The sequence below is a fragment of the Alosa pseudoharengus genome, unplaced genomic scaffold (assembly GCF_046254945.1).
Source record: "Alosa pseudoharengus isolate Yale_2024_CS ecotype anadromous, Long Island Sound unplaced genomic scaffold, YU_APseudo_1.1 YU_APseudo_1.1_scf_16, whole genome shotgun sequence".
In the NCBI taxonomy this organism is placed as follows: domain Eukaryota; kingdom Metazoa; phylum Chordata; class Actinopteri; order Clupeiformes; family Clupeidae; genus Alosa; species Alosa pseudoharengus.
This window is the reverse complement of record NW_027468630.1, coordinates 31,816,481-31,830,273: the sequence shown is the minus strand read 5'-3', so window position 1 is coordinate 31,830,273 and position 13,793 is coordinate 31,816,481. Positions and strand designations below refer to the sequence as shown.

Genomic DNA, 13,793 nt, shown 5'->3' with positions numbered 1-13,793 from the left:
CAATTAATTGCTCTTTGAAAGTAGTATGTGCGCTGTTGAGTGACAAGGCGCTAATTCACCTCGCTACAAGTTAAAATGGTAATATTGAACATGTGAAAATAGCACCTCAGCTTCGCCCGCCATCTTGCACGGCACAATGCACAGAGCCGCACATCGGCGGCACCCCTGTCTGTCTGTCGCCTCAGAAGAGAGAAAGAGAGAGAAAAAGAAGACGAGAAAAAAAAACATCAAGAGAAGGATGCTTTAATCACGGGAGAACTTCATTCCCTCAGGCAGGCCTGTGTGCTGGGAGAGATTGGAGGGGCAGAATTGGGAAGAGCGAGAGAGCCAGGAAGAGAGAGGGATAGAGAGAGACAGAGAGGGCGGGCCGAGAAGAGAGATAAACCTGCCTCTGTCTCATCAGGAGCTGCGCTCCATTCTAGAGCTCGGGCCTGAGACAGGGAGCGAGAGAACGGGGCAGGAAGGGGCCATATGGCAACTGCCATGAATCCTCCGCGCCGAGCTCTCTGTGCCGTCGGAGGGCCGCACTGCGAGTCACTACGATGAACTGCGCTCCACCTTGACATTTGTGAGCATCATCTCGGTCTCACTCTCTCCATCTCCCTCTCCATCTCTCTCCCTCTCTCTCTCTCTCTCTCTCTCCATCTCTCTCCATCTCTCTCCCTCTCTCTCCCTCTCCCTGTCTGTCGGCCTGACCCTGATGCTGTGGCTCATACTAACTGCACTAATAGCAGGGGTATGCTGGGACAGGCACACTCATCGCTGGCAGCCTGAGCGGTGCCTCCGTGTGTGCTAACAGACTTGCGCAGGCCATATCACTGGTAATTAGCCACCTGATGAGGACAGTATTATTGGCAATTACCAGGTTTCATCCTAGCCTCGTGTTGTTTTTTTTTAAAGTATGTGCATTTCTTCTCAACCAGAGTAAGGGAAAAGAAAGAGAGTGGGGGATGGGGGAGGGAAAAAGATACTACGACAACAACAAAGATATCAAAGATCTCTCCGTTTTAAAAAGGAATGCTGGCACTGCTTTCTTTCCCCCCCATAATAGTTTCAGTTTAGAAATTAGCTGGCTGCAGTAATCACTGTACTGCAAATTGAAAGCACCGTTAAGATGACAAGAGGAGGCAATAATGCATTTGCCTCTGAGGGTGTGATTGTATTTTGCATGCCTGTGTGGCTGTGAGCGGTGTTTGTCTAAACCATGCTTCAGAGACTTCAAATCAAAAAAGTCCTCATTTGTCTATATGTATGTGTGTGTATGTGTGTGTGTGTGGGTGTGTGTGTGTGTGTGTGTATGTGTGTGTATTTGTGTGTGTGTGGGTGTGTGTGTGTGTGTGTGTGTGTGTGTGTGTGTGTGTGTGTGTGTGTTTGTGTGTGTGTGCATGCATGAATATGTGAAGTGAGGAGCAGGAGATAGTTCAGCACACGCATACCCACAGAGGGATGTGTATATGTATATATTTTACTGCGTAGGTGTGTGCCCATGTGTCTTGGGAGAGCTTCTGTGTGAACTGCTGTCTGTGTGATCTGTGTGATTGTGTGTGTGTGTGTGTGTGTGTGTGTGTGTGTGTGTGTGTGTGTGTGTGTGTGTGTGTGTGTTGAACACTCCTTGTTCTTGCACGTGGTAGAAAGCAGAGGAGGCCCCTAATGCCAGCTCTGATCCTGTGCATCTGTGGACGCGCTCAGTCTGGTGTCGGCACCATATGTTTTTAATTATCACAATAGCTCCAAAGAACCTGTTCCGAGGGACGCTCACATATGATCCTTCCATTACGGCGCCGCCTTCGGTGCCTAGCCCGCCTTTAAAGAGGGGAGCGTGGTAGGGAGGCGCAACTCCTTGTCTGACAGGCCCGTGAGCCACAGAGGCCCCGGCACCTGACCTCCACAAGCCCCAGTTCAAGTCCCACACAGGGCGGAAGAGGAAGGGGGGAGAGGGGGAGACGTCTCCACCCATGGCCCTCTTGACGGAAGTAATTGGCCACCAGTGACACGGCCGTGTTCATGGCTAAGAAGACAGCCGAGCGGCCCCGACCTGCCGACTGCCCCTCCTCTTCCGCCCCTTTACCCAGCCACCCCCCCCCCTGCCCTACAAAGTACCCCGTAACCACCACCATCAACCCCCCGCTCCTCCCCCTCAACTCCGCCATCATCCAGCAGAAGACTCCCATGAGTCCTGCTGAACAGACTGACTCTGTCGGAGACTGCTCTACGAACAGGCTAAAAATACCAGGGGGGCTTGAATACATTTACCTCCTTCTTCTTCTCTTTCTTTTTCTTTAGTATTTTTTTTCCCTCTCTGACATAGTTTGTGTTTCTGACAGGAGCAATCTGTGTTCCCCTATTTGGTTTCTTTCTCCCTTTTTCTCCTTGATTTTCCACTCCTCTCTTTCTCCCTCCTTTGCTCCGGCTCATCCTGAGCGCTGCATATGGTGAACGTATTGCGCTATTCTGGGGGCTTTGCACAGTAATGAAGTCTAGTCGGTTGCATAGTCCTGGTGTTGCCTCTTGTCTTTTCCTGAGAATGATCAATCCGAATACAACATGGCACTGCAGGTCTGCACAGGTCTGGAATTACAAATGTATATTTCTTCCTCTGAGTTGATTTGACTCTTTTTCTCTCTCCCACTGCAACTGACTCTCACTGTTTCCCTTCCTGTCTCTGAGGTTCGGGTGACTGTGAGAATGGGTACAGCAGGAGCAGAGAGGGAGTAGGCTTCACAGCCTTTCCACCAGGGGGTGTCCTGCCCTTATGAACTATGTACACACAGGTCAGAACCCCCCCCACATAACCCCCCCCATGCGCCCACACACACACACACACACACACACAAATCAATGTGCACACACACATACACACTTAAAAGCACACAGATAGATGCTACACACTGTAATATATTACTATATACTATATTATAGCTGTAGGTACCCAAGCCCCCCAAGAAAAGATCAGTATATGAATGCTGTATATGACAGTGTCTGGCCCCTTCCAGCAGAACGAACACTGACGTCCCTCGTCCCCCATTACTGGCAGTGCTCTCTCTGCTGTCTGTTTAAAGCCCCTGTGTGTCCTCTACAGCAGGGCCAGAAGAATGTGTTGACGGTGTGGTAAAAGTCAGTGGAGGGTGCAGGGTCCACCTCTCCTCACAGTAAACCGAGAGTGCGTCTGTAGCAGGGGAGGACGTCAGCCCCGGGCACGGCATGCAGGGCCCTCGCGCCCTCGCCCTGCCCACTGACCTCATGTGGCAGGCAGGCGGCCAGGGGGCGTCCGCGCCACTGCCCCTTCACCTTCGCCCAGCGCTGCCCCGGCCTGCCCCCCTTTCTCACCCCCTAGCCTGTGCTAAGCGGAGGAGCGGGACACACCGCGTAACACTATCCCCTGCCTCCATCTCCCATTAGCACGGCGCGGTGGCGGCGGTGTTGGATCACGCTTGTTTATGGCTCTCAGAAGAGCCAAGTGAGCCATTTCTCACTCACAGCTAATGGAGCCAGAGGGCAGGTGGATCCAGATAAGCGTTTACCTAGCAATCGACAATGACGACGACGACGGCAACAACAACAACAACAACCGCAACAGCACAAACAACAGACACAACAGCGCTATCGGAGCAGCGGCCGACAGGGCACGGAGCGAGAGCAGAGAGAGTGCGTTGCTGAAAACACAAACAGAAGATGAAGGACGCCTTCTCTCCGTCTCTCTCTCTCTCTCTCTCTCTCTCTCTCTCTCTCTCTCTCTCCGTCTCTCTCTCTCTCTCTCTCTCTCTCTCTCTCTCTCTCTCTCCGTCTCTCTCTCTCTCTCTCTCTCTCTCTCTCTACTCTACTCTCTCTCCTCTTCTCTCTGAGAGGTGCTTCACACTAAGCGTAAGTGTTCTCCCCTCTCGTCCCCCAAATCGCACTGCCCCGTCCCTCTCCTCTCTGCCCCCTCTGTCACCTGGCCTCTTCAGCATGCCAATCTCCACACAGAGAGCGCACGCAGCATTCCTGGGACATTACGTGGAGACTAGTGGGGGGGTGGGGGGGGTTGGAGCCACCTGTGGCCAGCCTGCCTGGGCTGCATTAACACCAGGGGGGGTGGGAGAAAGAGAGAGAGAGCGAGCAGGGGGGGTTATGAGTAACAGTGTTTATAGAGGGCCCAACACCAAAAGCTTGGCGATGCATGGCTAAAGATATGCCATTGACACGACGGAGTATTGATTATGCGATACACTTACACAATGACTGGCCCACACAATGGCACACGGCCATTAGGCTTTCTCAACAATGCATGTCCAATCGACTGGACCGCAGATACGGCCAGACAGCCGAGGAGGCGTCAACACCGAGATCATATTTTTTTTACCCCTTTCTGGACAAATGAGACCAACAAACACCAAGCTACAGGGCAAATACTCTTTTGAGCTGTTTGTGCAGAGTAGTCTTCCTGTAGGGGCTTCCTATGACACATATATGATACTAGATATGGCCCTGGCAGTCTCACATGATGTGTGTGTGGGTCTGTGTGTGTGTGTGTGTGTGGGTCTGTGTGTGTGTGGGTACACACACATGTGTTGACTGTCTCTCCTCATCTGCCCTGTGCATGCGTGTCTAATCATTTATGTATATGTATCAGTGTGTGTGTGCAAGAGGGGGTCTCTGCGGTGGGGAGCTCATGGACGTCATCCCCTCGCCTGCTCAACAGGCCCCAATCAGCTGAGAGTCTCCACATATTAATGATTTATGCACTATTTGCATACAAACCTAATGCAAAGCCACTTCACATAATCACATTTTGCCTGATCTGAATTGAATTTGGGAATGCAGCCACCCCTGCAACACCAGGACCCGAATAACAGCAGAGCAGACAGAGCACGCCTCTTAAATCCCTGTGGGTGACCAGGCACATGGAAGCCAGTGAGGGCTACTTGGAATGAGGGGTCATGGACAATATGATAGTGACTGTGTGTGTGGTGTGTGTGTGTGTGTGTTGTGTGTGTGTGTGTGTGTGTGTGGAGAAAGGAGGGCAATGCTGTATGTGAGTTGGGGGCCTTTTAATGTAGCTCAGGGGACAGACTATGAGAAAGAGTACAGTGAGATCACTCACAGATCTAAGCGGGAGGAATTTATCTGCTCTTAAAGACTAATGCCTCCAACCGGCTCTCCTTCCCCCCCCCTGGCCTGGCTTGCCGTTGTGTCTTGTTGCGTGCGCGGGCCGTTTGTGTCCTGGCCTGATTATGTGTGTAATGCATGGTGAGTGTTCCCCTGGCTGGGGGAAATGCTGTTTACTGTATTGCTGTCACCTCTGTATACTTGTGAGGTCTCTCCATGGATGTTGCCAGGAGACTGAACTTTGTAGGGGGTTGAGTGAGAAGGGGTATGGCTTGGCTCCCCTCCACCCAGCTGTGTACAGACAGCGAGAGAGCAGCGAGGAAAGGTGAAGAAGGACAGAGAGAGAATGACTACATGCAGTGTGTGTGTGTGTGTGTGTACAGTATGTGTTTGTGTGTGTGTGTGTGTGTGTGTGTGTGTGTGTGTGTGTGTGTGTGTGTGTGTGTGTGTGTGTGTGTGTGTGTGTGTGTGCGAGAGAGAGCGAGAAATGCACATGCACACACACACACACACACACCACAGTAAAGCTGTTCTGAACCTTTAGGCATTAGTCGAGCGATTATGTGTATGTGTAATCTGAGACACATGGGGACTAACAGGACACTTGTGATAACTATGGAACAATACTACAGTATACTTTTCATCTTTTACTCTGTGGCACACACACACACACACACACACACACACACACACACACACACACACACACACACACACACACACACACGTACAACCCAAACAAACGCTCCCACAAATCTGCTTAATTTCTGTATTGTGTTCAAAATGCTGCCCCAGCGTTGCCCTTGCACACATGAGGTAAAGTATATGGCTATATTTCCCTGTCATGGCTGGCTTTTTACAGCGATTAGTGAGGTGTGTCCCTTTTGTCCCACACTGCTCCACCTCAGCGCCAGCTCACTCCTCTGCCCTCACTCACAGCCTGCAGCTGAGACAGCCATGCTTTAAGAAAGAAAAAAAACACAAACAAAAAACTTTTGTTCCGGAGACAAAGCCTTATCTATAAAGGTCAGGCTTTTCAGTACGTCACAAGGCTACTTTTCAAACGGCTTTTGATTAAACCAGGACATTACAACACAAGACATTCACACAGTAGACAGAAAACTGGCATTCATTTCCATCACTGTGAATGACCCCCCTCAGAAAATTAAAAATGCAACAGGTCCTTCCATGATGGACATATTTTCCATAACTAAAAGGTCAGGGGCGCCATGAATTGTTAATGTAAACTACTTTGACCAGAGACGGAGGCGCACATTGCTTTCCTTTTCGTCACTTTGTTTTATATGTCAGTTCTATTAAAACCAAAAGAGAAATCCACGTCAGAGCCGATCCAAATCTCATTTAAACAAGATGTTGGCCCTGCATGTTATTTAAACACCTGCAGTTTATCAGTTTGCTATTTGTAACACAACTATGTTATTACAGGTTTATCACAGCCTGATAAAAGTGTGGGCCTTTTTATTTACACTGAATAAAAAAAAATCCCATTAAACTGATTAAAATAGGATATTAATCTATCAATGTCTGTTTGTAAAAAATACAGTTACATATATATATAACTGTGGGAATTGAGTCTTTGCTGATGCCATTATACTTGCTGTAGTTCTACAGCAGTTTTAATTAATTTCCAGATTTCTACAAAACTTAGTCTGATTTAAACAAATGTACAGAGTGCTTAAAAGTTATTTGTGGGGACAAAGTAATTTAATGGAAATTGTTCTGTAAAAAAAAAACATAAAAGTTTGTTTCCTCCTTTTTAATCCCTGTATCTATTTGCACTGTTGCTATCCTGTTGGAAAATAAATTAATGTCTTTCTCACTAGGCAATATTTGAAAATGATAAGAAATAAGTCCAACCTAGCAGTGAATGAAATGAAAAACAGTATGTTTCAACCCACAGTTTGAAATTAAAGTCACATTTTAATCACTTTCAGAGTAGAAAAGTGAAAAGACATATTGGCATACGAATTAAACTACCACACACTAAATGAAAAAATAGACATATTATAAATAAATGGGGGTGGAACTATGGAAATTGTTTTACTGAAGTTCTGCTTTAAGCTATCCACTCTAACATGACACACTCTTTTCTTAGAGCAGTTTCTGTTTTTATTCTGCTATTTCTTCTCTTTCACTTTTCTTTCTCCGGTTTTATTGCCAAAGAATTCCGAAAGGGCACTCTGAGAACGCTCTGGAGTCTGGAGAAGCAGCAGTAACCTTAGCAGAATCATGAAAGCTGACAGTTCATTTTTCACAGGGTCATAGATCTTTGGGTCTTATAAAGTAATGGGCTTTTGGGAGAGGGCTTTATGAAAGCTAAGATAGTTAAGCGGTGAGATGACATGGGGGGCAGTTGGGGGGGGGTCTCCTCTGACTGGCTGCTGGTCTGCCCTGCTCCCGCACTGTCAGGGGAAAGAGAGAGGAGGAGTGGGGGAAGAGAGAGAGAGAGCTCCAGCTCAGGTAATATCAACTAGTAATAAAGATTAATCTGCGGCTGCTCGCCCGGCCGATAGCTTCTAAACTTGCTTGAAATAAGGTTGAAATCACTTTAGAGTAAAGCTTGCTTCTTTTGATCTTGCCAGGAAAAGGGGTCTGTTGTTTGTTTGAATTTTATTTTTCAAAAGAGCTTTTGTGGGGTAAAGTGTCAATTCGCGGCATGTCCATTTGAATAACTTGGGCATTTGTAATCTCTTTTTATGTATGTGTGCATTAAGGTAAACCTGCTGTGGCTGTCGAGTGTGTATGTGTGAGTTTGTGTGCGTGACTGTGTGTGCGTGAGTGAGTTCTCGGGAATGAGCTTGGAGTAGACAGTATGGAGCGGAGACACAGGGGGGTCTGACTCACCGGGTGCATCCGCTCTCTTGGTGCCGCCGCTCGGCCCGCTGGTGCTGCTGGCCAGGCCTCCGTTGAAGGCGCCGAGGTTCTCCGAGCTGAAGGCCCTCAGGACGGACAGCATGTTCATCTGCTGCTCGAGATGGGCCTGCTCCGGCTTCAGCAGCCCTGGGGGACCTCCGTGAGATGAAAGGAGACCCAGGCCCGCCTGCTGCTGCTGCTGCTGCTGATGCCACTGCTTCTCCAGGGCTGGGGGCTGTGGGGGAGAGGGGCCCGCGCGGAGGCTCTGGGGACCCTTGGATCTCAGGGCGTCCTTGGTGGACAGAGGGGACTCGTTGCGCAGAGGCACCTGCGTGGGCAGGGAGTCGTCGTCGTCGTCGTCGTCCATCTCCATTTCTTCTTGTGAGGCCTCGGCCTCGTCGTCCTCCTCTTCGTCGCGGTGGTTGTAACCAGCTGGCCGCTCGGCGGCGGCGGCGGTGGTGTTGGAGGCGGGGCGGCTGGGGGTCTCCTCCCTGCTGGCCTCCTCCCCCTCGGACTGGCTGCGCTCCTCGGGCGCCTCCGTCTCGCCGCAGGAGGCCTTGTCCGAGAGCCCGTCCAGGGAGGCGCCGCCACCCGGTCCTCCCACGTCGCCCGCCTGCCCCTGCTGGTGCTCCAGGAATCCGAGGGGCCCCTGGAGGCCCCGGGCGGAGCCCTCAAACAGGGGGCCAAAGGGCTTGTAGAAGTCACTCGCAAAGTCTCCCATGGAGGTCTTGTGTGGAGGCTGCTCCATGTGGTTGGACCAGGCGCTCTTCAGCTCCCCAGACTCCATGTCCCTCTCCCGGGGGGTGGAGGAGCCCTCGTGGTGGTGCAGGAGTGATGGAGGAGCCCCCAGGGGGCCCTTACCACCGAGGCCGTGAGACGCTTCGCCCAGCAGGCCGTCGTTGCCCTCGCCGGCGCCGCGCTTGGCCTTGCCCAGGTGGTTGGCCTGCAGATGGAGGGCCATCAGCTCCACGGAGGCGGTGGTGAAGGAGCAGAAGAGGCAGCCGTGCCACGGCACGTTGTCCTGGATGGTGACAGACGAGCCAGGTAGGGAGGCCGTGTCAGGCCTGACGGACAGATCCAGGGGCTCGTACTGGGAGCGGGCGTGCGAGCGAGGCTTGCCCTCGGCGGGCTTGGCGTCTGCGGTGGGCTTCTCCTCCGGGTTGCCGCCGCCGCCGCCGCCGCCGCTGCTGATGCCGCCCTCGCTGGTGCTCCTCTTGGCCTTGGGCTCGCCGCTCTCCAGGCTGTAGTGCTGAGCCGGGGTCTGGAGTGGGCCCTGCAGCTGGCTCTCCCGCATCTCCTTCTCCTTCTTCAGGGAGCTCAGGACAAAGTTGTCCATGAAGGCCTGCAGGGAGCCCTGGAAGTTCACTCCGTTGCCCACCATGCTCTGGTAGGCCCTGCCCAGGTCGGAGAAGCTGGCCGGGCTGTCGCCGGTGTTGGGGACCTCGGGGTTCTTCGCGATCTCGGTTGTGTTGTCGGCGCCCAGGCCGTGGCGCTCTCTCTCCCGCTCCCGCTCCCTCTCTCTCGGGGAGAGCATGCTGGGTGGGGCCCACTGGTGCGGCAGGAGCTGGCTGCCTCGGAAGTCCAGGCTGGTGGGCATCATGCCTTTGAAGACGCCGCGCAGGACGTCGGGCCGGGCGAACACGGCGCCGCCACTTTTGCCGTGGTCCTCCTTGTGCTCGGAGGAGGAGGAAGAGGAGGAGGTGGGCGGGTGGTTGGCCGAGGGGCCGCTGCCGTTCTGACGCTCGCGGTGGTGGCGCTCTAGATGGTACTTCAGTGAGGCTGACTGGGTTCCAGCGTAGTCACAATGAGGGCATCTGTAAGGCTTCTCACCTGATGGAAAGAGAGCGAGAGAGAAAAGGAGAGAGAGAGAGAGAGGGAAAGATAACACCATTACATTAACTTGTCACCATTACATTAACTTGTCGGCCTTAAATCCTTTACATTCAACAGTGTTCATCTCCACACAGCTAGTTATAAACAGCTAGTTCATCAGCATACTCTCAGGAAGAAGGAGGGGGTGTTGGGTTTTCAGTGCGGATGGATCCAGCTCTGCCGAGTGAGCCATCACTCACGTCGGTGCAACAAAAAAACATTTCACCATATGGTGCCTTCAGTCCACTACAGAGATCATATTTTCAGCTGACAACAAAACTGTCTGGATGTTATCTCTGTTTGCATGGGGGATTGTGTGCTGGTGGGAGCCCGCTGTTGCCTGTTGGTGTCCTCTCTCTCTTTCTCTCTCCCACTCTCTCTGTCTCCCCCTCTCTCTCATTCTCTCTCCTTCCCCCATCCCTCTCCCCCTCTCTTTCCCTTGGCCTTGGTTGCCGTCAGGAGTCTGTCTTGGCGGTGAGGCAGTGATTTCTCGGACGCTCTCTATTTGCAGTTTATCATGGAAAGGATAAATCACGTTCAGCAGAAGCCCTGTGTTCTCGGGGGAAAGCACTCTGACCTCTTGGACCCAAATGTGGACGATGAAAGCTCCTCGTTCGGAGGGCTGAGTGCAGAATACAAATGAGACAAACACATACAAATGTGCATATGCGCAACACATGGGCATTCTTCTAAGACCTGTTTCAATATGTGGATTAGTACATTTGAATAGTGCGCAATGCATAACAGGCACCCCCACTCTATAACAAGTTTAATATGTAACTGTATTGAGACCATAACAAGTTTTATATTTAGAGAAAAGTGTTTTGTCTAACAAAGCAGTGGTGGTGATACCGCAAGTGTTTGTGACAGAAGAGGTCTGAACAAGTAATTTGTCTAATTTTCATTTTCTAATATTGTTTATTAAAATCCTGAGTAAATCGTCTTTAGTAATTCTATAGCACTGCTTACTTTTTAATTATAGTTATTTGTATTGCTGTCTTTCCATTCTGTAACATGTGGTTTTGTTCCTTGATTGGACATAAGATGGAGGTCAAGTGTGCTGCCATGGAAGTCATGGCTGCCTCTTTGGAAAATTAATGATATTGTTTCCTATGTATTTTCTGACTGTAGCATAGGAAAGCAAGCCAAAGCTATGTGGTATATTCATAATTCCTAAACACTTAAAATCCACATGAGGTATTATATATGATTACTGAACCCAACTTGCATTGAGAATGAAATGACTAGTCACTAATGCATGACAGGTCCCCTGACTAACAAAGTGGAGACGCATTGTAGTACTATGCAGATCTATGGCAAGATAGGAAACTAGTAAATGTGGTGTAAAAAGGTTTGTGAAGACAACAGCTTAGACTGGGAACCACTTTTTCTGTGGATGATAGTTCAATATTTTAGCATAAAACATATCCTGTTAGCAATTACAGTATAGCCAAAATTAAAGCCAGATTTGCAATCAATAAGCAATAAACAAAATGTTAAGCTTGATTTTTAACCATGGTAACATGCCCAAAATGAAATGCTGAAACAGCAGCCACAGCAGAGGGAAGGGAGAGGAATGGAAAAATCCAAAAATAAAAGGATGTTTGTCAAGTATTGTGTGTGTGTATATATAGCTATAAAATGTTTAGATTATACACATGGAAACCATTTTTAACCTGAAAAAAATGTTGCATTGTTACGCAAGACTGAATTGAATGATTTAAGTCTCGCTCTGTAGTAAATCATGGATATAATTAGCAAATGGCATACTGCTCAAGTAATTTATCATTATTTGGAGGGCACCATTCCAGAAAAAGACTCGAAGATCTGCAGACCCACTGCACAGCTACCAAATAAAGGACCACAAACACAAACTCAATACAATATTGATACCAGAGAAAGAGAGAAAGAGAAAGGAGGGAGGCAGAAGGAATGAGAGAGAAGGAGAGAAAGACAAGAGGACCAGAGCTTTATTCTTTTACACAAGAGCGCGTTTGAGGATTATATTTAAAATAAACCATACGAGATGAGCTTTTAACCCAATAAGTGCTTATCCTGTGAGCAGGATAACAGGGGCTTGGCCTGATTTAATAAGGAAACGTCCCTGATGCAAATGATCATTCTCAATTCCTTTAACTGGACAAAATGATATTCTGGGCCCAAAATTAAAGCCAAATTAGAGTGATCTGCTTTTTTCTTTCCTTTTTTCACATTGTGTTCTAGCTCAGATCCATTGTTAAAGACACTGCCAGGGAAACACACACATAATGCAAAAGTTGTTATCAATGATGTCTGATAACAATGTGCTTCACATTTCGGTAAACATATGGATGTAAGCAAACATAAACATGGCATAAAAATGCCTACATCTAGACAAAGAGCGAGAGAGAGAAATCAACATGATGCATAATACATGTGCAGTGTTGTATGTTAACTATTTGTGCATGATGAGTCCCTCTGTGTGTGTGTGTGTGTGTGTGTATGTGTGTGTGTGTGTGTGGCGTGTTCTTTGTGGACCATTTGGGCTCAGTAAGACATCTGCTCCATCATACGTCAGGGGCATGTGTGACATCTGGGGAATATACTGTATCCTGCCTTGCAACATTACACACAATTTACTGCTAAAGGTCATTATGTACCCGTTAATCCACTTTTAATTGATATCCACACAAACAGCACAACCTCTGAAAAACATAATGGATAGCCAAGGCAGAGAGGTAGAGAAATTACTATTTCTCATCATTTAAGGGAGAAAAAGGGGAATGTTTTATTTCCCTTGCTGTTGTTGATAGACTGACTTAATAAAAATGGTGTGGAAAAAAACACATATCTAATTGCCATCTGTTCCTATATGACAGGGAAAATACAGCAAGGCTTTGTCAGTGAGTATGGTACTTATTTGTTATCATCTACCAACTTTTCTCATTTTTTAAACACTGTGCTGTGGGTAGCTGCACTTGAAGAAGTCCGGCTCAAACTGATTTCATCTGGATTTGTGCGATTTGTCACAACTCCATAGTAACCACTCTGAATAAACACCCAGAGCCTCTACAGAAGGGCAATTAAAATGGTTAATAGATATGACATACTTTAAGATGAATTTCCATATGGCTTTACATAATAGTGAAAAGGCAGCTTGCATTCCGCAGGGAGAGGGGAGATTGACTCGAGCTGGAACAAGTGCCTCTTTTTGGTTTTATTTGGACTGAGACTTGAAACCCAGAGTAGCTATCCAGCAGTCCCCACCTCACACCTATAGTTACAGACTTTATTTGTACTTACATCCAAATGTATAACATTTTGAACCTCAAATCCGTACATTCTTGCCTTGAGAAAAAAAAAAACACAAACCAACACACTTTTTTTCAACAACAAAAAAAACAACCCTAAATGGTCTGGTCTGGAAATAGACACTCTTGCACAGAGTACATTATTTCTGCCATGGACAAAATGCAGAGCACCTCAGTAACACACTGAAACAACTGCAAATCATCCCCCCAGGCTCAGCTGCTAGCCTTCATAACACTACATAATGTAGCAGTGAAATACGCCATCTAATCCAGAAGGGGCAGGTCCTTGTCCCCACATTGACACAGCCCCAGGACAAAGCTTTCCATCACCAAGGTTAACTGAGGAGTCGGGCTCTCGTGTCCCTCTGTTTTAAATAAAGGTGAGTGTGAACTGTGCTGCCTCTTTTCACCCTCAAGTTATGCACACCCGTTGTCAAGAGTGAGGACCTTTTTATTTTTTACACACAGCTGCTTACTGCTAAATACTGCCTTGTCCAGAAGGGGACAATCTGTGTCTCTAATTGCTGTCACTGAAGCCTAGATTCATTATGTGACTTTCCCATTAAAATGTGAGCATTAATTTGTATAATGAAATATCACCCTCTGCAGTGTTCATTAACTATGGCCCCACACTGTACGCTGCACAATGTTAGCTACCTAGAAACTGTGCTT

The 13,793-nt window shown here is 48.5% G+C and overlaps 1 protein-coding gene across 1 annotated transcript in view; it reads right to left on the bottom strand.

Annotated features, from left to right (window-relative positions):
* The window catches only part of znf536 (zinc finger protein 536), an 81,416-nt gene that overhangs the window by 29,381 nt on the left and 38,242 nt on the right, over positions 1–13,793 (bottom strand). The window contains exon 4 of the mRNA XM_076287732.1: positions 7,951–9,789. Within this exon, the coding sequence (XP_076143847.1) occupies positions 7,951–9,789 (1,839 nt within the window). The remainder of the gene's footprint in view (positions 1–7,950; positions 9,790–13,793) is intronic.